At 41.4% G+C, this 25835-nt stretch overlaps 1 protein-coding gene across 1 annotated transcript; it reads right to left on the bottom strand.

Moving 5' to 3' along the window:
- Nucleotides 1–630: 630 nt before the first annotated feature.
- LOC138849512 (rho GTPase-activating protein 20) lies at nucleotides 631–21639 on the bottom strand. Its single transcript, XM_089316290.1, has 5 exons — nucleotides 21481–21639; nucleotides 10201–10310; nucleotides 8969–9069; nucleotides 3617–3738; nucleotides 631–744 (listed from the first exon to the last, which is right to left on the bottom strand). The coding sequence occupies exons 1-5, from the start codon at nucleotides 21637–21639 to the stop codon at nucleotides 631–633; spliced, it is 606 nt and encodes a 201-aa protein (XP_089172416.1).
- Nucleotides 21640–25835: the final 4196 nt, after the last annotated feature.

The raw sequence follows: 25835 nt of genomic DNA, 5'->3' as shown, positions 1-25835 counted from the left end.
CTTCAATGTTTCTGTGAATACATTATATCATGTCTTAAATTGAGTAAATATTATAAGTAGCTAATATAACATAAATATATTTAAAATATCTGGCATTCCAGAATGTGCCAAACTGAAAATCTGTTAATAACAAAAATTGCATAGAATGTTTCCTTAGGTTTATAAGGTAGTAGCAAAGCAACATTGCTTTGTGGCAAGCACTCAAAGGCCATCAGTTATCTTAGAAACTCACTCGAGGTATGAATATGTTTGAAAATTTTTCAGTGAATTCAATTCCTGAGCTCCAGTAGACTGGTGGGTCTGTGTTGACAATGTTACACAAAGAACACTGGTCAATTCTCTCACATGTGCATTGAACCAAAGGGTTTCTTTTTGTATAAATATATTATAGTCCAAGATGTGTACAAAGGTCAAGTCCTCCAGGTTCATAATAAGAGAGAAACATGGACTCACTGACAATATCAAGGCCTCCTTTCCTTTCTAATCTAGCCTCCACACGTATCACCCAATGAAGTCCTTTTCCTAAGTCATGAGTTGACTCGATACATTGATAAAACAGAAGCTGATATTTTTCCAGGTTTGCACTGGTTGTGTTTTTCAGACATGTCCAGGGGAATAGGTATTACATCATCACCTGAGAATTATGGAAATTCTGGCCTTCTTGTTCCCTTCATCCATAGCACCAATAAATTTTTCATACAGCTCGGTCGTAAACAAGCTTCCAGGTATACTTTGGAGAAAATCCTTACACAGATTGAAAAATATTATTATTCTCATGGAAAACATTCTTTGGCTAACCTATTGAGAAAGCATGTACTTAAAGCATGCAGTTGTGTCTACAGAGTTTGGTTACAATTCTTCCATGACTTGTACATGCAGAAGCAGGGGCTTGGACTTAGCCCAATAACACAAACATGAAAATCAGTATCTGGGGAGTGTTGAGAATGAAGACAAATTCTCCCATTACCCCACACTCCCTGTTGGTGTGCATTTTAGCCAACTTTTCTGGTGATGAATCACCCTTATGCTAGTTCTTGACAAGTAATAATCACGTATTTTGCCTGTTTTTCAGGCCCTGTGATTTTAATTTTTAGCTGCAGAGATTCTGGACCAAATGAAACAAATACCCACAATGATACATGCATTCACTTACACATGGAAAGTGAGAATGGCACTTTCTGATTTGAGTTGTGTTTTCTCCTTAGAACAAAATTCTCATAATATCCTCACCCTTCTTTATAGACAACCCATTCTCTGCTATTAAGCAGGTTCTTGCACAAGTTACCAAAGTTCTATATTTATTTACAGGTTCTTCAGTACAACTCTTTGGTTGATACATGTACAATACCCACCAGAAAGAAACGTAATCATAATTGAGATATATCATCATTCCATGCTTTGGTGTATCAGCGTTGTTTCCTATGAGGTGTCATGAAAAATTGGTCCATATGTGACTGATTTTGATAATACCATGACCTTGAACACATGGGACTTCAGGGAGTGTGCGTAAGCATGAGAGGAAGTTATCACATTGCCTTACTCATTTTATTTGAATTGGAATCACTATAGAACTCATGAAACATGCTGATAGTAACTGATGGAAGAAATGCCTCCAGGCAACTGTCGTGAATGTAGCCCAGTGATGGTGTACTCACTCCAATGTTCACTGTGGTAGTCTTCGTCACATAATATTCACTGTGGTAGTCTTTGTCACAGATACAGTTTGGAGGACTGAGGATAGAGGAATGAAGAAAAGAGCCACAGTGCCAGTCCTCTAGTACATTTATAATGTCACCAGTGTGGAACAGTCCATTGCAGTTCTGTGTGTCTACTGCATTCCCATGGAGTGGGCCCCCTGTTTGGAGTAAAGTAATCCTTAAGCTCTTCCTGTCTGTGAGGGTTTGGTAGATGCAGAGGCACATTTGATGGGTGTGCACCACACTAACATGCACTTACAACCAGTGTTTTCTCTCTGGTGTTCTGGATCCCATGACCCAGATCCCACATGTTAAGTTAGTGAGTTAAACCAAATCACTGCCCAAGCAGAAGGTACTGAAAGTATTTTCTGCAGGGTCTCAGCATCTAGGCACTTGGGTGGCAAAGTCAATGTGGTCCTGACCATGTGAACAAGTTCAAGTCCATACCTATCTGCTGCTTACATAACATGGGACTACCAAGGACCAGATGCAAAATCAGAGAGATGCTTCTGAGTCTGGCTGGAAAATGAAATCCATTTCACCATACATTACCATACAAAGGGTAATATTTAACTTGTTTCTATTATTTTGGTCAGAGCACAATAGTAATCAAACAAGTCATTATCAATCTATGGCAACTTTTCTTACGGTCAAATAGGAATGGGCAAAAGGAAAGCCCAAGTTTCTCATCCTAACGTAACTTTCAAAACTGGTTTGTATTCTGATCATTGTCTGACTATTTGTGCACTGCTGTCAACAAGTTTCAAAATGGATTCATTCAGTTCGTTTTTATTTTTTATATTACCTTGCATAGAATTGGACCTGCATATCTGTGATTCAGCTTTGTCATTTCAAAGTGGATTTACCTTACATAGACATCAGTTGAATGTTCAGAAGTCCAAACAGTTGAGGCTACCACACATACATTTGTAGTCAGAATTATCATTACAAACTTGTGGTGGGTACAAGTTCCTCTATGCAACGGGTAGTGTGGTAAACATGGTAACTACTAAGCAGTATACCAGAGGAGGTAAAAGTGGGTGAATGAAACCATCTTTTCCCATGTCAACTTGGAAGTGAAGGCATAGGAGATAGGCGAAAGCAGGATGATGAAATCAATGGAGGTTTTGATGGCTCATGTAACCATGTAGTGAATCGCTGGAAGATAACTGTGTGCTTACAATAGCTCACTGATCCAACATGTTGATAGAAGTTTTCTTTTTGGAAATTGTGCCTTTGTTGGAAATTGTGACTGTCATCAAATGCAGGATGCATCTTGGTCAGCATTCTGAATATGAAAGGGCATGTTTTGCTCTTCTTTTATGAACAGTATTAATAACGCTTTGATTTTTTTTTTGACAGGCAGAGTGGACAGTGAGAGAGAGAGACAGAGAGAAAGGTCTTCCTTTGCCGTTGGTTCACCCTCCAATGGCCGCCGCTGCAGCCGGCGCACCACGCTGATCCGATGGCAGGAGCCAGGATCCAGGTGCCTTTCCTGGTCTCCCATGGGGTGCAGGGCCCAAGCACCTGGGCCATCCTCCACTGCACTCCCTGGCCACAGCAGAGAGCTGGCCTGGAAGAGGGGCAACCGGGACAGAATCTGGCGCCCCAACCGGGACTAGAACCCGGTGTGCCGGCGCCGCAAGGTGGAGGATTAGCCTAGTGAGCCACGGCGCCGACTCTGATTTTTTTGATATAGGGTACTTAGGATGAAGAACAGCAGCATAGTTTCTCTGATCATCAAGGAAAACATATGCATCCCCTGGGGTTTTGAATAACCAAATGAGTGGCTCCTTCTTGTGTAGTTTGTAACATGTTTTACAGGATCTAAATATTTTGGTCTAATATTGTTCTTGAGCAATCATGGTAGAGAAGATCCATCATAATGGCTTCAGTTCTGTTCACAGACACTTTCTTACCTTTAAAACAGTTGCCACGACATAAGGTGATTCAGTCGTCCAATCTACCACTTCTCCAGAATTCAGTTTTTCTCTGAGGGTTCTATATGCTTGGCCATTGACACATTTTTTGAATATGCCCTCTGTGATGGAACCCTTCAAATCAATGAAGTAAAGCATATCCTGTGTGTAAGATAAGTGAAATAAATGCATCACATCTCATAGCAGGAGCACAGCTCAAGCATAACCTTGTTTGACAAGAGTACACAAGGTTACAGATCTGTAAGGTATGGGATGGAATCAACTCTAAAAAATTCCATTTGGTGTCTGATTACTTTTTGTACCATCAATCATACATATTTATAGTCCATAATCATAAAATAAAACATCCTTGATGCTTGAGTTCACAATCGGTTCTTTCCCAGGGGATTTATACATTTAAATCCAAGTTCTTTGCTTCAAATCCTCCGTGGAGTCATCCTATCATAAGTTATCATTTTGTGCTCATTCATTGTGACTATCCTTATAATCTCTAAGTGCAGACATCTTTTTACTAGACCAATTTCTAAGTTTTATCCCCCGGGATAGATTACATACCCCATTCCTATACGTCACTAATTCCAATTCTTTGTAACAAAGTTGAAACCTGTTTCCTCTCAAAGCCTTTTCTCATTAGATTACCTTCTCACTGATCTTTCATTTCTTATTGTGTTCAGTGAAAAAAGAGAGTGTCAGAGTAGGGTATCTTAAGGCATTTTGAATCAATATGACATTTATTTGCTCAGTGATATGGGGCACAATACATTATTAAGGCTTTCCTTTATCCCTTCCGTGAGGGTAGAGATGATCATACTCATATATTTGCTTTGCATTAATGCTGAAAGAGGGAAGGACTAGCATATTTATGATGTACTTAACATGATGAATTTTTTTAAATGGAGACTGAAATTCCCTACATCATGTAGTGAACACAGAGAGACACTGGAAATGCTATAGATGCTATTGCTGGCATTATAATCTTGTATTTTCAGTGATAAATGTCCAAATTTGTACCTTTAAACTGGCAAGTTCTGCTAGAATGGAAGAACAAAGTCATGCCAGTAGATGAGTTTTTTTTTTTTTTTTTATGTTCAAACAGTTGAGAGAAACATGAAATCAAAGATAGAGGTGTTCAGTTGTAAGACTGAATAGTCTGGTTGAGAGGAAATAATAAGATATTTTCAGTTAGAAAAGGATTTAAATACTGAAGATGCCAAGAGGATAATGTGAGGGGAGGTGGGCTCACTGCTATTGAGAGACACCCAGACCAATTTGTACAGGTGTATGGGAGATTTTGCTGAAGCCAGTGACATTGACAAGAGAAATGTTTCTATATGTTTTTATTTGTTTACTACATGTCACCACAGGGCAATATGTAAATCAGATTATTTTGCATTGAAAAAAATGCCAGCCAAAGTAGGTCGTTGCTCAATGATTTGTCAATTTGAAGACAGGCATGGATGACAAATCTATTCTTCAACAATGTTTGACTATAGAAGACCAAACTGAGACTTACCAAAACTGACTTTGGAAGTTTGCTGTTTTCACAAACATCTTTTAGGAGTGATCCAAATAGCTGTGCTTGGTGGGCTGTGGGCCGAGCGGGTTCTGGTGCCACCCTGTTTTGATTTCTGCCCCAAACACGCGGAGTTAGCCACTTTTTAATGGAATGTTGTTTTTGAGCTGGCTTCAGCTGAGGATCTGAGGAATAAGGCACAGTTTGGAGGGAGAGTTCAATTAATGGAATCTCATTTCCATCATTTCCAGATGACTGCATGTTTCCAGAAATTGCTAGAAAAAGCAATGAGCAGTGGTTGTGATGAAAGGTCTACATACTGAAATTGGTTCAAAGCACTCATGTGTTGTGGATCTATTCTTGTCTCCCCACCTCTCATGAATTGGTAGTGAAACCCAGACTTGAAAGACTCAGGTTCAGTTCGTACTGTGGGAATACTTTCTAGACAGTTCCAGCTACAATCTGTTGTACTGCATTAAGAAGTGCTTAGTGGCCAGCTTGGTGGCACAGTAGGTTAATCCTCTGCCTGCAGTGCCAGCATCCCTGGGCCCTGGTTCTACTCCTGGCTGCTCCTCTTCCAGCCCAGCTCTCTGCTATGGCCTTGGAGAGCAGTTGAAGATGGCTCAAGCACTGGGGCCCTGCACCCACATGGAAGATCCAGAAGAAGCTGCTGGCTCCTGGCTTCAGATGAGTGAGCTCTGGCCATTACAGACATTTGGGGAGTGAACCAGTGGATGGAAGACCCTCTCACTGTCTGTAACTCTACCTCTCAAATAAATAAATAAAATAGGTGTTTAGTAAGCTGAGGGGCAAGTATCTTTATGTTAATGGTAATCAGTGGGTTCATGATTCATACCTCTTTTCAAATGAATACAAAGTCATTTTGTATTCAAATCAAGCTAAATTTCTTTCTTTTCCTTTTTTTATTTAATTGACAGATAGAGTTAGACAGTGAGAGAGACAGAGAGAAAGGTCTTCCTTCCTTTGGTTCACTCCCCAAATGGCGTCTATTGCCGGCGCTGCGCCAATCGGAAGCCAGGAGCCAGGTGCTTCTTCCTGGTCTCCCATGTGGGTGAAGGGGCCCAAGCACTTGGGCCATCCTCCACTGCCCTCCTGGGCCACAGCAGAGAGCTGTACTGGAAGAGGAGCAGCTGGGACTAGAACTGGCGCCCATATGGGATGCCAGCGCCGCAGGAGGTGGATTAACCAAGTGAGCCATGGTGCCGGCCCCAAATCAAGCTAAATTTCATAATCACATGCATTCATACTAAGTCTCCTTCAACTCATCCTCAATCACTTTTCCACCAAAATAATGAAACCAAAGTTAATTCTTAAGGATCTGCATTGCTGCCACATAGGCAGGAGACCAGGATTAAGTCCCTTCCCCACTTTGGTCTAGCCCATCCCACCAGGTACAGTCATTTTGGGTGTGAACTGGCAGGCCCTATCTCTATCCAGGTGTCTGTTCCTCTGTATTTTTCATGATTATTCACTTATTTATGTGAAAGGCAGAGTGACACAGAGAGGAGAGAGAGAGAGAAAAAGAGAGAGAGATCTACCAACTGAATCCTTCCGTCAATGGCTGTAGCAATGAGGACTGGGCCAAGCAAAGCCAGGACCCAGGAAACCCACCTTTGATCTCCCACATAGGTGGCAGGTACTGAAGCACTTGTCCCATTTTCTGGTGATGTAGCAGCCACTTTAACAGTATGATGGGGGCTGGCGCTGTAGCATAGTGGGTGGAGCCACCGCCTCCAGTGCCCTCATCCCGTGTGGGCACCAGTTTGAGTCCTGGCTGCTCCACTTCCAGTCCAGCTCTCTGTTGTGGCCTGGGAAAGCTGTGGAAGATGGCCCAGGGCCTCGGGCCCCTGCACCCACATGGGAGACCTGGAGGAGACTCCTGGCTCCTGGCTTTGGATCGGTGCAGCTCCGGCCATTGTGGCCATTTGGGGAGTGAACCAGCAGATGGGAGACCTCTCTCTCTCTCTGCACCTCTCCCCCTCTCTCTGTGTAACTCTGACTTTCAAATAAATAAATGGATAAATCTTTTAAGAAAGGAGTATGATGGGTTGGAAGCTGAGTAGCTGAGACTTGAGCATGCAGTAGGATGCTGGTTCCATAGCAGCAACTATCCTACTATACCACAATACCAGCCCCCACTCTGTTATCCAAATAATTAAGAAAATAAACTCATGCATACATAAATTCTATTCATATAGGTACTTTTTGAGATACACTCAAATGGTAGGGTTTCCCTTATGATACAGGTGCTGTATCATAGAATATGAAGTCTCTTAATGATCTGGAAATCAGGTAACTCATTATACATTTCCACTACCCTGTATGTATAAGTTTGGAGTCTGTGGGATAGCCTGTAATGAAGAAATAGGTGGACTCCTGGGCCCTGTATCATTGCCCTCAGGGCAGGCTCAGGACCTCAAGGAAGACAATGTTTAGACTTCTAATGATCCCAAAAGTATTTTCATCTACTTGTCTGCAAAGGTAGTTAAACGAATGATGTTACCTGAAACTTCTAGGTAGTGTTTCCTATATTTTGTTTGCTTTCTGATGGTGGAAGTAAGGCTGCTTCCAAATATCTTGAAGCAGTGGTCAAGCAAGAATTGTACAAGAGCAACCTATAACACAAAGGACCAAAAAGGTGTTGTACTTTTACATTTGGCATCATTATAAATCATGTTTTATATATGAATATTGGATCAAACAAAAATGTGAAACTCAACTGAAAAACTCAGAGTTGCCATAAAGTATATAAACCTATTTTCAATACGGAATGATGTCTGTTTCTCTGAGTTGTGGACAATTCTTTAAATACTTCTAGTCAATGCTTTAATAGTATCATTTTGTGGCTTTAATTTGTTAGTATTTTTATTTCAATGACTGCATGTTAACAAATATGATCATTTTCAGGATATTTGGGGTGAAAATGTGTGTTCTTATTCTAAAATTTGTAAATGACACCAAATGGACACACACACATTTTGGAAACTTATTTCCTGAGTTAATTGTTCTCAACTAGAGAACAGAGAGCATCTCAGTGTGTTTTTCTGCCAGAACGTGGCCAGTTGGAGAGAGAAGTGTTTCTCTGTGCACGGGCGTGCATCACCTCATCCTTGCCTTCTGGATGAGTTCAGAGAAGGACTGACGTTCCGTCTGGCAGGTTGCTGCCCCTTTAGCTTGTTCTGAGAACTCTGGGAACTTTGATGAGCTTTCACATATCCACTTGCAGAGATGAAATAGGAACATGGCATCTCCGGCTCACAATCAGAAGAGGAAGGCGATGACACATAACCATGTCACCCAGGGCAACCAGGCACTCTCCAGTGCTTCTCTGGTATTGTAACAACTGAAATTTCTCACATGAGAAAACTTTGGCCAGAAAAGATTATTAAATGTCAGATGAGACAGGAACTTGAACATTGTTTTGTCCAACTCCAAGATCTAAATTCATTTCTATCACGTCGTATAACTTTCTCCTCTGTTTTAATGTGATGTGTTAATTCTTTGATGGGAATAAAATGGCTCACTGCTCCCAATGCCCTGCCTAATGTCTCATCCACCCACAACTGCAACAAAGGATAAATAATTGCCTCTACAGAGGAGTACCTAACACGTGCATTTAAAAAATGCTCCAATAGAATTAACATACTGTATTTCAGGATCATAGTGGAACACTATTGCATAGGGAATAAAAGGGAGACACCTCATTACCTTTTTCTCCCATTCCGTTGCTATATCTAGAATGCTGGCAACTGGTGGCCATAGAAGACTTGGGGTAATGCACCATGCCAAGTTAGAACTTGTCATCTCCTTTGAGGGTGATTTCTGTGAAATCTTGTGTAAACAGCGAAAGAGAGATTGCAGGAAATGAACGTTTGGTTTGGGCAGCTGTGCTAAAAGCCTGAAAACAGAAAAAGGCATCATTAAAGCAAGAATTTTAACTCAGGATATTTTCCTCTCAAATAGGAAAAAATGTCTGGTATACCATTGGTAAAATACAACAAAAATGCTAGAGAATATACCAAATTATCTTAAAATATTTTGTTTGACTTTTCTTTGAATACATTACATCCTGTGTTCAATACAGCAAATATTATTCATATCTAAGTTAACAGAAGCATACTTGAAGCACTCATCCACTTTAGAATGTGGCCAATTATAAAGCCTACTGAATGAAAACAGAAGTTGAATACAATGTACTCTGAGTTTTAAGACAGTCACACAACAATGCTGTCTCCTGTCAAGAGATCAAAGGTTATCCTGTATCTAATAACAGGAAAATGTTTCCTTGAGTTCAATTCCTGTCCATCTATCCTACACTTGTTTTCTAAGTCTTATGCTAACGTTGCACAAAGATCTCCAGTATATTGGTCCCCTAACATCTGGCTTGATCCATGAATTTACTCTGATAGCTATTCCCTATATTCAGGATGAGTACAAAGATCAAGAATAATTTTAGGAGAAAAATAAGAATAGAATGACAGTAGCAAGATTTGGCTTTGTTTATAAACAGGCCTCCAAATGTGACAAAATGAAAGCGTTAGTCTAAGTGATTATTAAAGCGAACAGACCAGTAGCCAGCGCTGTGGTGTGATAGGTTAAGCCTTCGCTTGTAGTGCCAGCGTCCCATGTGGGCACTGGTTTATGTCCTGGCTGCTCCTCTTCCAATCTAGCTCTCTGTTAAAAAAGCAGTAGAAAGCAGTAGGAGATGGCACAAGTGCTTGGGCCCCTGCACCCTCGTGGGAGATCTGGAAGAAGCTCCTGGATCCTGGCTTCAGATCAGCCCTGCTCTGGCCATTGTGGCCATTTGGAGAGTGAACCAGTAGATGGAAGACCTTACTCTCTATCTCTCCCTCTCTCTATCTGTAAATCTGCCTCTCAAGTAAATAAATAAATCTTAAAAATATATTTATATATGCATATATTTTTTAAAAGTGAATAAAATAACATAAAATTCAATTTTCTATCTTTCTAAGAGAATGTTGGTTGCATTATTCCAGCGTACTAAAGAAAATAAATACCACATCTTCACCTCTGAATCATAGCTATCTTGGTCTTGTCATTCTTTTCATCCAGAACGCCAAGGAATTTTTCATACAGGTTAGCAGTAAACACACTTCCAGGTATGTTTTGAAGTAAATCCTTGTAGTATAGATAAAAATGTGGATTATTCTCATGGAACATGCATGGGTTAGTCTCCTAAACACAAAACAATAAAGCATTTGACCCCCAAATACTTCAAAACCACCCAATCTGTGGCCTGCACAGAGCTTGGATGCAGCTCTCCACTACCTTCAGTGTGCAGAAGTATGGGCTCGCATTTCTCTAATGAAAAGCATCAGCATAAATGCAGAGTGGGGGTACCAGTGACACTGAAAACATCTCCTTATCACGTGACCCTCCTTCTTTATGGCCAATTCAGGAAAATCATACAGACTGACAAGTGAAGATGATTCATCCTCTTTCTCCTGTTATTATCTTGACACAAAAGGAAGCACATACATTTTCCCTATTTATTTCCGGTCACAGAGTTTTAACTTTTATCAGGAATGGTTCTGAATCAAGTAATATCCCACTCCTGAGTACTCTTGAATAGAGAAAGGAGGGTGCAGCTCTCTGCCTTGAGCTGTTTGCTCCTTAGGAAAAATTGTCATACCAACCTCAATCTTTTTGTCATAATAGAAATTCAGCTTTTTTTTTTTACTTTAAGCAAAAGTTTCTCTCATATATCATCAAATTCATATATATATATATATATACACATATGTATATATATATATATATCACCAAGAATTCCTACAAATTCTTCTTTGCAACTTTTTGGAACCAATGCAATCCATACAAGGAGATAAATTTGTCACAATTGAGATTTATAATTATTCAGACCTTAGACTATCAGTGTTATGGGTAAGCTTGAATTTTGTCTTGGTAAATTGTTCTATTTGTTTTTTTTTTTTTTTTTATTTTTTGACAGGCAGAGTGGACAGTGAGAGAGAGAGACAGAGAGAGAAAGGTCTTCCCTTGCCGTTGGTTCACCCTCCAATGGCCGCCGCGGCCAGCGCGCTGCGGCCGGCACACCGCGCTGATCCGATGGCAGGAGCCAGGAGCCAGGTGCTTTTCCTGGTCTCCCAAATTGTTCTATTTGTATGGTTAGTGAACAATGTCAGTACCATGAAACAGGGTCCATGAACGCTCTCACTTTCTCTGTGTAAGCATGGGAAATGTTCTTAAATGTCATCGCTAATATCATTTTCACTGGTCTCAACTACAGAGCCCATCAATGAATCTTTCTGACAGTAACATATTGAAGAAGTAAATCCAGGCAACTGTCACGATTATAATCCAGTGACGGTACACTCATTTTATTTTTATTTAATTAAAAATGTAACTCAAGGGCCGGCGCCATGGCTCACTAGGCTAATCTTCCACCTGCGGTGCTGGCACCCTGGGTTCTAGTCCTGGTCGGGGGGCCGGATTCTGTCCCGGTTGCCCCTCTTCCAGTCCAGCTCTCTGCTGTGGCCAGGGAGTGCAGTGGAGGATGGCCCAAGTGCTTGGGCCCTGCACCCACATGGGAGACCAGGAGAAGCACCTGGCTCCTGGCTTCGGATTGGCGCAGTGCGCAGGCCATAGCAGCCATTTGGGGGGTGAACCAACGTAAGGAAGACCTTTCTCTCTGTCTCTCTCTCTCTCTCTCACTGTCTAACTCTGCCTGTCAAAAAAAAATGTAACTGAAGTGAGCAGGAATACTACACGAGTGACTCCTGAGCTGGGGGCTGGGGATGTGCCAGCATCTGGGACAGGTGAGCCCCAACTCTGGAGATACTACCTGAGGAAGAACACTTCAGACCACACAGGCACTGAGTCCGAACTGGAGTCCCCAAAAGGGGCAGGGTACTCACAGTGAAAGAAGAGTGCTTTTCTTTCTCCCTAACCCCCTCCAAGGTGTCTGAGATCTGGCAGATAGGAGCCATTTTGACACCAGTAGAGGCTGCAGGCAACCCTTGTACATGTGTGTAGCCAGGGGATTTTACCAGCGGGGAAAGGTTGTGTTCCCCACTGAGTCTGTTTGTGAGGGTTGCCAGGGGGCTAGGCACCCACACAGGAATGTGAGGTGACACCATCCTCTCCACAAATCTCAGGCTCCAGGGTTCAAACTGCCAAGGTGGGGCACCCACATGCAGCTGGCTTTGAGAATGACTGCCCTCTCTGGGGAAAGAGCAGGCTCACACGACTGAGCAGAACCTCTGTATCCAAAACTGTGGGAGCCTTGAGTTCAGTGACTTGGAAATTCTGTAACTTCACGATAGGGCAATGGGCATAACTGTGTCTCTGGGCAATCACTCTGTCTGGTGACAGAGGTTCAGAGCTCCCTGAGGGCCTGTTGAGGGTCACTGAGAGGTTCTGTGCTCACACTGAAGTCCCACAGATCCTTTGTGTGGGTCATGCACAAGCATGGATGGGGTTAGTAATCAACTGTGATCTAAATCCAAACGTTGATTACCTTGGAAGACAGGAGGCGAAGCTGATTTATGCCAACAGGCGTGATCAAACCCTCTCCATTGCCACAGTAGAGGAGATCTACCTCACCCAACTGGGCTGTCACCCGGATTCTTGCCTCACCCTTGGTAACTGACCAGAGTTTCTGGGACAAACCTCTGGGTATTCACTGAAAAAGCAGACACTCCACTAAGCCATGGAGGCATAAGATAAAACCCGTAAGAGGAAACCTCAATGAGATTTCCACAAAATTCCTAAAAATAAACACAGAAGTAAAAGAAACAAGAACAAGGAATACAATATGACTCCCATAAACGAACATAACTGCACTTAAATATTAGAATGTGAAGATGAAGAGATTGATCAAATGCTTGGAAAATAACTCAAAAATGTTCATAAGATTACTCAGAGGCAATGAGAAGCAAATTCATGTGTTAAAGAAATCCACACATGTTATGGATGAAAAATTTTCCCATGAGATTTAAGTTTTGAAATAAAATTGAAATATTAGAAATGAAGCATTCAGTATGTCCAAAACAAAGTACGGTGGAGAGCCTTAACCACAGGCTTGGTGAGGCAGAATGAAGAATATCCAAGCTAGAAGACAATTCTTTGAAAATATCTCAGGAGGAGGAGGAGAAGAAGAATAAACTGGAGAAATTTTAAAGTGTTGGAGATTCATGGGACACTATCAAATGATCCAACATACCAGTCTTATGAGTTCCTGAAGGTGTGGAAAGAAAGGATGGTTTAGAAGGACTGTTAAGGGGCTGGCACTGTGGTGTAGCATGTTAAGCCTCTACCTGCAGCACTGGCATCCCATATGGGTGCTAGTTCAGCTGCTCCTCTTTTGACCCAGTTCTCTGCTAGTGGCCTGGGAAGTCAGTGGAAGTTGGCTCACGTTCTTGGGACCCTGAACTCATGTCAGAGATTCAGAAGAAGCTCCTGGTCCCGGCTTCAGGTGGACCCAGCTCTGTGCAATGTGGCCATTTGAAGAGTGAACCAGCAGATGGTAGACTTCTCACTTTGTATTTCTGTCTTTCAAGTAAAAATAAATAAATCTTTAAAAAGAAGGCCTATTCAGTAAAATAATAACAGAAGACCCCTAATCTGAAGAAAAAAGAGACATCAAAATACAGGAAGTAAATAATACTCCCAACAGACATGTCTCGAAATGATCTTCAACATTAAACAATGTAGTCAATGGTCCAACAGTAAACATAATGAAAATAATATTCTAAAATGTGAGGAGAGGAATGCCAGAGTGTCTTCAGAGTACCTGCAATTAGAATCACAGTTGATTTCTATCAGAAACTGCGCAGGCTAACAGAGAATGGAGGGACTAGTTTACATTTATTTATTTATTTATTTATTTTATTTTTTTTTTTTTTTATTTTTTGACAGGCAGAGTGGACAGTGAGAGAGAGAGACAGAGAGAAAGGTCTTCCTTTTGCCATTGGTTCACCCTCCAATGGCCGCCGCAGCCGGCGCGCTGTGGCCGGCGCACCGCGCTGATCTGATGGCAGGAGCCAGGAGCCAGGTGCTTCTCCTGGTCTCCCATGGGGTGCAGGGCCCAAGCACCTGGGCCATCCTCCACTGCACTCCCTGGCCACAGCAGAGAGCTGGCCTGGAAGAGGGGCAACCGGGACTGAATCCGGCGCCCCAACCGGGACTAGAACCCGGTGTGCCGGCGCCGCTAGGCGGAGGATTAGCCTAGTGAGCCGCAGTGCCGGCTAGTTTACATTTTAAAAGAAAAATTTGCCAGCCTAGAATACTGTATCCTACAAAACTCCCATTTATATATGAAGGAGAAATAAATGCCTTCCAAAACAAAGAGAATTGAAATAACTTTTAAACACTCGCTCAGCCTTCTCATTATTAAATAAGCCTTCTTATTAAATAATGTGAATGCAAAAATTTTCCTAGAAAGAGTACAAAGAAAAAAAAGAAAAAGTACAAAGGAAAGGAAAGCCAAAAATAAAAATATTTATGGAAAAATAACAGGGCCATGTCATTACTTATCAATGATAACCTTGAATGTAAATGACAAGAATTCTGCTATTAAAAGATGCAAACTGGGGCCAGTACTGTGGTGTAGCAGGTTAACTTGCTGTTTGCAGTGCCAGCGTCCCATATGGGTGTGGGTTCAAATCCTCGCTGCTCCACTTCTGATACAGCTCCCTGCTAATGCATCTGGGAAAGCAAAGGAAGATTGCCCAAGTACTTGGACCGCTGTGCCCACGTGGGAGACCCAGAGAAAGCTCCTGCCTTTTGGCTTTGTGTCAGCCAAGCTCTATAGGTTATAACCCTTTGGAGAGTTCCTAAGATGGAAGATCTCTCTCTGTGTCCCCCAACCACTCCATCATAGCTCTGCCTTTCAAATAAATAAATAAATCTTACAAAGGGAAAAAAGCAGGGGAAGATGACCCAAGTGTTTGGGCTCTTACTACTCATGTGGGAGACTTGGGAGGTGCTCTAGGCTCCTGGGTTTGGCCTGGCCCAGCCCTGGCTGTTGTAGCCATTTAGGGAGTGAACTAGTGGATGGAATCTCTCTCTCTCTCTCTCTTTCTCTTTCACTCTTTCTCTCTGTAACTCTACCTTTCAAATAAATAAATAAATCTTTAAAAAAGGTTCAGACTGGCTGAATGGAATAAAAAACAAGATCCATCTATTTGCTTTCTACAACAAACACCTCTCACCAACAAATATATCTGCAGACTGAAAGTGAAAGGATGGAAAAAATATTCTGTGCTAACCAAATGCAAAAATGAGCAGATGCAGCTATGCAAATTACAGATAAAAATAGACTTTAACACAAAAACTCTTAAAACAGATGAAGAAGGATAATATATAATGATTAAGGGATCAATTGAACAGGAAGACGTTACTATAATAAATGTATATGTACCCAGAGCACCAGGAGAGTAAAACAGATGTTAATGGATAGTAAAGAACAGATATACTTAAAAAATGGTAATGGGGGGGTTTCAACAGTCCACTTCGACTTTCATCAATGGAAAGAACAACTGAACAGAAAGTAAATGAATAAATAGCTAATATACATTATGAACTAAATGGACCTAACTGATATCTACAGAACCTTTTTTTTGTATATTTATTTTTATTTTATTTATTTTTTTGAAGTTCATTTTTTTAACTTTTATTTAATGAATATAAATTTCCAAAGTACAGCTTATGGATTACAATGGCTCCCCACCCCATAACTTCCCTCCCACCTGCAACCCTCCCCTTTCCCACTCCCTCTCCCCTTCCATTCACATCAAGATTCATTTTCAATTCTCTTTATATACAGAAGATCAGTTTAGCATATATTAAGTACAGATTTCAACAGTTTGCACCCACACAGAAACACAAAGTGAAAAATACTGTTTGAGCACTAGTTATAGCATTAAATCACAATGTACAGCACATTGAGGGCAGAGATCCTACACGAGGAGTAGGTGCACAGTGACTCCTGTTGTTGACTTTACAAATTGACACTCTTGTTTATGGCATCAGTAATCACCCTAGGCTCTAGTCATGAGTTGAAAGGCTATGGAGGCCTTTTGAGTTCACTGACTCTGATCATATTTTGACAAGGTCATAGTCAAAGTGGAAGTTCTCTCCTCCCTTCAGAGAAAGGTACCTCCTTCTTTGATGACCTGTTCTTTCCACTGGGATCTCACTCACAGAGGTCTTTCATTTTTTATATTTTGGCCAGAGTGTCTTGGCTTTCCATGCCTGAAATACTCTCATGGGCTTTTCAGCCGGATCTGAATGTTGTTAGGGCTGATTCTGAGGCCAGAGTGCTGTTTAGGACATCTGCCATTCTATGAGTCTGCTGTGTATCCTGCTTCCCATGTTGGATCATTCTCTCCCTTTTTCATTCTATCAGTTAGTAATTGCAGACACTAGTCTTGATTATGTGATCTCTCTGATTCTTAGTCCTATCATTATGATCAATTGTGAACGGAAATTGATCACTTGGACTAGTGAGATGGCATTGGTACATGCCACCTTGATGGGATTGAATTGGAATCCCCTGGTATGTTTCTAACTCTATCATTTGGGGCAAGTCAGCTTGAGCATGTCCCAAATTATACATCCCTTCCCTCTCTTATTCCCACTCTTATATTTAACAGAGATAACTTTTCAGTTAAGTTTCAACACTTGAGAATAACTGTATTGATTACAGTATTCAACCAATAGTATTAAGTAGAACAAAAAAAGTACTAAAAGGGATAAAGTATTAAGTTGTTCATTAACAGTCAGGGCAAGGGCTGATCAAGTCACTGTTTCTCATAGTGTCCATTTCACTTCAACAGGTTTCCCCTTTGGTGCTCAGTTAGTTGTCGCCTATCAGGGAGAACATATGATATTTGTCCCTTTGGGACTGGCTTAATTCACTCAGCATGATGTTTTCCAAATTCCTCCATCTTGTTGCAAATGACTGGGTTTCATTGTTTTTGACTGCTGTATAGTATTCTATAGAGTACATGTCCCATAATTTCTTTATTTTTATTTTTTTTATTTTTTTTATTTTATTTTTTTTTTTGACAGGCAGAGTGGACAGCGAGAGAGAGAGACAGAGAGAAAGGTCTTCCTTTGCCGTTGGTTCACCCTCCAATGGCCGCCGCAGCCGGCGCGCTGCGGCCGGCGCACCGCGCTGATCCGATGGCAGGAGCCAGGAGCCAGGTGCTTCTCCTGGTCTCCCATGGGGTGCAGGGCCCAAGCACCTGGGCCATCCTCCACTGCACTCCCTGGCCACAGCAGAGGGCTGGCCTGGAAGAGGGGCAACCGGGACAGAATCCGGCGCCCCGACCGGGACTAGAACCCGGTGTGCCGGCGCCGCTAGGCGGAGGATTAGCCTAGTGAGCCGCGGCGCCGGCCCCATAATTTCTTTATCCAGTCTACTGTTGATGGGCATTTAGGTTGATTCCAGGTCTTAGCTATTGTGAATTGAGCTGCAATAAACATTAAGGTACAGACCGCTTTTTTGTTTGCCAATTTAATTTCCTTTGGGTAAATTCCAAGGAGTGGGATGGCTGGGTTGTATGGCAGGGTTATATTCAGGTTTCTGAGGAATCTCCAGACTGACATCCATAGTGGCTTGACCAGTTTGCATTCCCACCAACAGTGGGTTAGTGTCCCTTTTTCCCCACATCCTCTCCAGCATCTGTTGTTGGTAGATTTCTGAATGTGAGCCATTCTAACCGGGGTGAGGTGAAACCTCATTGTGGTTTTGATTTGCATTTCCCTGATTGCTAGTGATCTTGAACATTTTTTCATGTGCCTGTTGGCCATTTGGATTTCCTCTTTTGAAAAATGTCTATTGAGGTCCTTGGCCCATCTCTTAAGTGGGTTGCTTGTTTTGTTGTTGTGGAGTTTTTTTGATCTCTTTGTTGATTCTGGTTATCAAGCCTTTATCTTTTGCATAGTTTGCAAATATTTTTTCCCATTCTGTCGGTTGCCTCTTCACTTTCCTGACTGTTTCTTTTGCTGAACAGAAACTTCTCAATTTGATGCAATCCCAATAGTTAATTTTGGCTTTGACTGCCTGTGCCACCAGGGTCTTTTCTAAGAAGTCTTTGCCGGTACCTATACCTTGCAGGGTTTCTCCAATGCTAATAATTTGATGGTGTCGGGTTGTAGATATAAGTCTTTAATCCATGTTCAGTGGATTTTTGTGTAAGATGAAAGGTAGGGGTCTTGCTTAATGCTTCTGCATGTTGAAATTCAGTTTTCCCAGCATCATTTATTGAATAGACTGTCCTTACTCCAGGGATTGGTTTTGGATTCTTGATCAAATATAAGGTGGCTGTAGATGTTTGGATTGATTTCTGGTGTTTCTATTTTGTTCCATTGGTCTATCCATCTGTTTATGTGCCAGTACCATGCTGTTTTTTTTATTTTATTTTATTTATTTATTTATTTATTTTTTGACAGGCAGAGTGGACAGTGAGAGAGAGAGACAGAGAGAAAGGTCTTCCTTTGCCGTTGGTTCACCCTCCAATGGCCGCCGCTGCAGCCGGCGCACCGCGCTGATCCGATGGCAGGAGCCAGGATCCAGGTGCTTTTCCTGGTCTCCCATGGGGTGCAGGGCCCAAGCACCTGGGCCATCCTCCACTGCACTCCCTGGCCATAGCAGAGAGCTGGCCTGGAAGAGGGGCAACCGGGACAGAATCCGGCGCCCCGACCGGGACTAGAACCCGGTGTGCCGGCGCCGCAAGGTGGAGGATTAGCCTATTGAGCCACGGCGTCGGCCAGTACCATGCTGTTTTGATTACAACTGCCCTGTAGTATGTCCTGAAATCTGGTATTGTGATGCCTCCGGCTTTGTTTTTGTTGTACAAGATTGCTTTAGCTATTCGATGTCTCCTGTGTCTCCATATGAATTTCAGCATCATTTTTTCCAGATCTGAGAAGAATGTCTTTGGTATCTTGATTGGTATTGCATTGAATCTATAAATTGCTTTTGGGAGAATGGACATTTGATGATGTTGATTCTTCCAATCCATGAGCATGGAAGATTTTTCCATTTTTTGGTATTCTCTTCTATTTCTTTCTTTAAGATTTTGTAATTCTCATCGAAGAGATCTTTAACATCCTTGGTTAAGTTTATTCCAAGGTTTTTGATTGTTTTTTTGTGGCTATTGTGAATGGTATTGATCTTAGCGGTTCTTTCTCAGCTGTGGCATTGCCTGTGTATACAAAGGCTGTTGATTTTTGTGCATTGATTTTACATCCTGCTACTTTTCCAAACTCTTCTGTGAGTTCCAGTAGTCTCTTAGTAGAGTTCTTTGGATCCCCTAAGTTAAGAATCATGTCATCTGCAAAGAGGGATAGTTCGAGTTCTTCCTTCCCAATTTGTATCCCTTTAATTTCTTTTTCTTGCCTAATGGCTCTGGCTAGAACCTCCAGAACTATATTGAATAGCAGTGGTGAGAGTGGACATCCCTGTCTGGTACCAGATCTCAGTGGAAATGCTTCCAACTTTTCCCCATTCAATAGGATGTTGGCTGTGGGTTTTTCATAGATTGCTTTGATTGTATTGAGGAATTTCTTTCTATACCCACTTTGCTTAGAGTTTTCATCATGAAAGGGTGTTGCATTTTATCGAATGCTTTCTCTGCATCTATTGAGATAATCATATAGCCCATGCTGCATTCTAAAATCACCTGGAGGAATACAGATAGCTTATTCTAGTCTTGATCAATGAAACCATAATTATGGTGGGTGAGCAGGGGTCAGGCGTAGGAATGTTTCAAAGTACTTCAGTGACTTTATTTATAGTAAAATGACTTTCTCATTTTAATATTTAAGATCTACTCTTTGTCATAAAGAGAGGAGTATAATAGTACAGTGAAGAGAAGGGACACAATCCTAATCCTTTTATCTAATATATCATTGGTGTGGGATAATCTTCAGAAGGAGAAATATGTATTCACTTTGATACCATGGAATATGCTAACATTTGGAGAAGCGAAGTCCTAAATCTCTGGCTGGCTCTGAGATTTTGGCAGGCCTGGGGGCACTTTTGGCAAATGTGTGCCAGACTCAAATGTAGTTGCATCTTACCTACTCACTGCTTTCCTGGATTCCATGTTATTGAACCATTGGCAGAGCAGTGTAGTGTACCCAGAACACAACACAAGCATAAGACACAAAAGTTATGTGTGATATACAAATAGATGATTTAGTGGAAGAATCATTGTGGTATTGATCCTGTAATTTTCCTAGTCTAGAATAACTCCCTTGTTATTTGACATGGTTTTATCAAGGGTCGGGGTGCAAAGTTTTCAGAGGGATAACTTGGAGTCTGTTGGGAAATTAAGTCCATTTTATGAGCATACCTTTCTGAGGGCAAAACTCAATTTGTTGTTCATATTATGTGCATATAGTATGGCCAATTACAAATATTTCAGAACCAGTGATATTCATCTGGTGACAAATAGGAATTCGGGACTAGAGAAGCCCTAGTGTCTCAACCTCATGCAATTTTCAATACCATCTCTAGGTTGACAGCTATTACTGAGCAGCAAGATGGATAGATTTGATTTTTCTATGTTTTAAATGTACCTGCAAATGTCTGAATTCTTTCATTTCCAAATGGATTTATTTTTCATAGAGGTTACTTGAATGTTCAGAATCTCAAACTAATTGTTTCTATTACACCTGCATGCACAGTCTAATTTACAAGTCAAGGCCTGTGGTGTAATTACTCTACATTCAGTACTGTGAGTTTTGTGATAGACACAGTAACAAGGGAACAACCATTCCAGAGGTGTTAAAAGTAAAGGAAGATGCAAATATTCAATGACTCATACCACCTTAAATGTGAAGGCATGAGAGACAAAGACATAGAGAGGAAATAAAGGGAAATGTTGATGATCCCCTTGGGCACTTGTTTATTCACTTTAGGTAATTGTGGGATTGCCATAGAAAACTTCTCCAGCAGTTTTCAAATGCTTAATTAGGTCCTTCTTTTGGAAAATAGCCATTTGTTAAGGTGAAAATCATCAAATGCATGATAATTCAGGTCATATTTTCTCATGGAGAAGGGTATGTTTTGACATTGTGAATAGTATTAATGCTATGATTTTCTTATACAGTGCACTGAGATAGAAGGAAAGTGAAGTCTCTGAAATAAAAGAAGGCATATGTGGTTCATGTGATATTGAATAGCATTGAGAGTGGCTGCATTCGATGTGCTGTTTGTGTCATGTTTTTCAGAATCCCAGTTTTTAAGCCTATTGTTGGCTGGGGGCAACCGTGAAGAATGTGATCTGCCACATGGTGCCACTACCTTCCCTACCTTGAAGACAGTTGCTACCACAATAGGGCATGCGTTTTCCCGGTCAACCCGCTCTCCAGCATTTAATTTCTCCTTTAAGGCTAGACAGTCTTTAAAGTTGGCACATTTGCTGAAGATGGCCTTTGTGGCAGGACCTTTTCGATCAATTATGAAAAGCATATCCTGTGGGTAAAGTGAAAGAAATGATATTATATGACCTTTCATAGTCATAAGCCCAGAGTGGAAGTATACTTCTGTTAAGATAGATAGTTAAAATATGTGAGCTTTCAGGTCTGGAGGCACATAATGAAACCAACACTAAAATTTCCATTTTTGTGTCTCTGAATACATTTTGGAACAGCAGTAGCCCATATTCGTATTTGATATTCACAGAGTAGAATATCTTAGATGCCTCATTTCACACTAGTGTTCTTTTCAGGATGTTTGAGATCTAAAATCCAAGTTCTCTGCATCAAGGCCTCTACAGAATCATCTTGTAATTTATCATTCTGTGTTTTCTTCACAAATATCAATCACAGTCCCCAAGTGTGGGCATATTTGTGCTAGATGCAATTCCCAGTTTCTTATCCTTATGGTTACTACATACCTCATCCCTACCTTCCTATACTTCCAATTCTCTTTTTAAACTAAAACTCGACACCTTGATGAGGCCTTCATTGATTGTATTCCCTTCTCATCAGTCTTTCATTTCCTATTGCTCTATCTTCATGTCCAGTACAGAAATAGAATAAGAATCAGAATAACACAACCAAAGGCCTTGTCCATATATTATGCCACCCTTTACATCAGTGACCTAAATACAACGGAACATTAAGTCTTCATTGTTTAGTAAGGTGTGCATGATGAAACACATAGACACTCCCTACATTTTCTGTGAATATGGCAACTTATACCATGCATATCAACTGAAAAATTTCTTCACACATAGACTAAAATTCTCTACATGTGAGCTGGCACAGATAACGGACACTCAGCAGATGTTACCACTGCAAACTTAATCATTCTCAGTTATAAAGGTCCAAAGCTGTAGGCTTCATGTGACAGGATGTGTCACAAGGAAAGGATGAATACATGCTAAAGAGTGAATTTTTGTATTGAAACACTTGAGAGATAAAGGAAATAGAGGTGAGATATGATGAGTTGTCAGAGTGAGTATCCTACATTAAGAGGAAAGGAAAGAAAATGTGAGTTGTGCAGTGTTCAGCTTCTGAAGAGGCCGACAGGAGAATGGGAAGGGGAAATGGCCTCACCGAGAACCAGAAACCCAAGCCTATTCTGATTTTCTGCGTAGGTGTATGTGGTGTTTGCTGATGCCAGTGCTGTAGACACAGTCTGTTTCTGTCTGTTGTGTTTGCCTCTCCACAGGGCAAGAACTAAGATACATTCAGTGAATAGCATGGGCAAAGTTTGTCACCCAAAGTTAGCAGCTTTCTCATGACTTCTCCATTTGAGGATATATAGGGGTGAAGAGACAGCACCTCACTAAGTACACTCAACAATACTGGGCCGTAGAGGATCGAGTGGGATTTACCAGAATTGGCTTTGGCAGCTTGTCATCTTTGCAAACATCTTGTAGAATTGATCCAAATATCTTTGCTTGCTGGTATGTGGGCGTAGAAGTTTCTGGTGCCACCTTGCTGTGTTTTCTGCCCCTGATATGCTCAGACAGCCACTTTTTAGCGGAACGCCGTTTCTGAGTTGGCTTCTGGTGTGGATCTGAAGAAGGAGGCAGACCCTCAGCATTTCCAGATGACTCCATGTTTCCTGAAATGGCTAGAAAAAAAAAGACAGTGAGTCAGTGTTACATAGAAAGGCCTGGACTCTGAAATTTGTTCAAAGCACTCATGCAGTGTGGATGTATTCTACTTCTATGCCTTTGATGAAATGGTAGTGAAACCTAGAGCCTGAACAGTGTTGCGTTCAGTTCTTCCTGTGGGTGTACTTCCTGGACAGTGCTAGCCACAGCCTGTTTTACTGCAGTGAGAGGTGCTTAGTATTACTATAATCAGTGAGCTCACGAGTCAGATCACTTTTCAGAAGATAAAAGGCATTTTGTATGCAAATAAAGTTAAAATTCATAATCACATATATTCATAGTAAGTCTCCTTCAATGCAACTTCAATTATTTTTCTGACAAAATTAACTTAAATATAAGTGTTGGTTTCAGGAGCTGGTTTGCTGCCATGTAAACAGGAGAAGAGGATTAATTTCCCTCATTACTTTGGCCCAGCTTAGGCCCCAGAACTGCAGTTATTGTGGGTACGAACCAGCAAACAAGATTTGCTCACCAGTGTCTGTCTCTCTGGGTCCATTTTCTTGGTTATTTACTTATTTGTGTGAAAGGCAGAGAGAGAAAGAGACAGAGAGAACTTTTTCCCATCAACTGTCTTACTCCACTATTGATTGCAATAGGTAATGCTGGGTTAAGCAAAGCCAGGATCCAGAAATCTGCATTGATGTCCGACAAGGGTGCAGAGGCTGAAGAACTTGTGTCATCATTTGCTGACTTCCAGTGACATCAGCAGGGAGTCGGACTGGAAGTGAAGTAGCTGAGACTTGAACTTGCACTGGGGTACTGGTGTCACAGTAGCAGCTAACTCATTGTAGCACAGTGCCAGCCCCAACTCTTTTATCCAAATAATTAAGAAAATAAACTCAGGCTTAAATTCCATACATAGAAGGCCGGCGCCGCGGCTCACTAGGCTAATCCTCCACCTTGCGGCACCGGCACACCGGGTTCTAGTCCCGGTCGGGGCGCCAGATTCTGTCCTGGTTGCCCCTCTTCCAGGCCAGCCCTCTGCTGTGGCCAGGGAGTGCAGTGGAGGATGGCCCAGGTGCTTGGGCCCTGCACCCCATGGGAGACCAGGAAAAGCACCTGGCTCCTGCCATCGGATCAGCGCGGTGCGCCGGCCGCGGCGGCTATTGGAGGGTGAACCAACAGCAAAGGAAGACCTTTCTCTCTGTCTCTCTCTCTCACTGTCCACTCTGCCTGTCAAAAAAAAAAAATTCCATACATAGAGCTGCTTTCTGAAGTATACTCAAGTGGTAGGGTTCCCTTAAACTTATGTGAGAAAGGATCCAGCTACTATATCATAGACTATGAAGTCTCTCTTTTTTGTCAGTACAAGTTATACATTTATTTTAATGTGCTTTTTAAAAAGAGCTAGTGCATACAAGTGGCACATATTAATTAAACAAAAGACAGAAGACACAAATAAGTAAACATAAGAAAATAAAATTCACGTGTAATCCTAACCAGCCAACCATGAGTATGAACCAAAATATTCACTCATTAACATTTATTTTATATGATTGTTCAAAAATTATGTATTATTTTAAAATTTGATTTTGTTTAATTAGTGGTGCATCTTTATAGTGTAATACTGACTACAAAGAGGTATCATTGACTCTACCTTAGTTTACTCAACTAATTTACTAGACATTTGGATCACATCCAATATCTTTTTTTAACTTTTATTTAATGAATATAAATTTCCACATAACAGCTTATGGATTACAATGGCTTTTCCCCCAATAACTTCCCTCCCACCCGCAACCCTCCCCTTTCCCACTCCCTCTCCCCTTCCATTCACATCAAGATTCATTTTCAATTCTCTTTATATACAGAAAATCCGTTTAGTATATATTAAGTAAAGATTTCAACAGTTTGCACCCACACAGTAACACAAAGTGAAAAATACTGTTTGAGTACTAGTTATAGCCTTAAATCACAATGTACAGCACATTAAGGACAGAGATCCTACATGAGGAGTAAGTGCACAGCGACTCCTGTTGTTGACTTTACAAATTGACACTCTTGTTTACGGCATCAGTAATCTCCCTAGGCTCTAGTCATGAGTTTCCAAGGCTATGGAAGCCTTTTGAGTTCACTGACTCTTATCTTATTTAGACAAGGTCATAGTCAAAGTGGAAGTTCTCTCCTCCCTTCAGAGAAAGGTACCTCCTTCTTTGATGACCTGTTCTTTCCACTGGGATCTCCCTCGAGGAGATCTTTCATTTAGGTCATTTTTTTTTTTTTTGCCAGAGTGTCTTGGCTTTCCATGCCTGAAATACTCTCATGGGCTTTTCAGCCGGATCTGAATGCTGTTAGGGCTGATTCTGAGGCCAGAGTGCTGTTTAGGACATCTGCCATTCTATGAGTCTGCTGTGTATCCTGCTTCCCATGTTGGATCATTCTCTCCCTTTTTTGTTCTATTGGTTAGTATTTTCAGACACTAGTCTTGGTTATGTGATCTCTCTGATTCTTAGTCCTAATTATGATCAATTGTGAATGGAAATTGATCACTTGGACTAGTGAGATGGCATTGGTACATGCCACCTTGATGGGATTGAAT

Source organism: Oryctolagus cuniculus, chromosome 16 (genome assembly GCF_051225735.1).
Source record: "Oryctolagus cuniculus isolate XC-2025 breed Fujian yellow rabbit chromosome 16, ASM5122573v1, whole genome shotgun sequence".
NCBI classification, from domain to species: Eukaryota; Metazoa; Chordata; class Mammalia; order Lagomorpha; family Leporidae; genus Oryctolagus; species Oryctolagus cuniculus.
The sequence above is the reverse complement of the archived record's forward strand: the minus strand, read 5'-3'. Positions and strand labels throughout refer to the sequence as shown.

Bases quoted from the DNA above. Each gene is read 5' to 3' on its own strand.
- LOC138849512 (XM_089316290.1), bottom strand. From the start codon at position 21,639: ATGCTTTTCATAATTGATCGAAAAGGTCCTGCCACAAAGGCCATCTTC. The intron at 10,311-21,480 runs GTAGGGAAGGTA...CTATACTACAAG, and splicing joins TGGTAGCAACTGTCTTCAAG to GATTTACTTCAAAACATACC. The intron at 9,070-10,200 runs GTGAAGATGTGG...TTCTGTTTTCAG, and splicing joins AAGATAGCTATGATTCAGAG to GCTTTTAGCACAGCTGCCCA.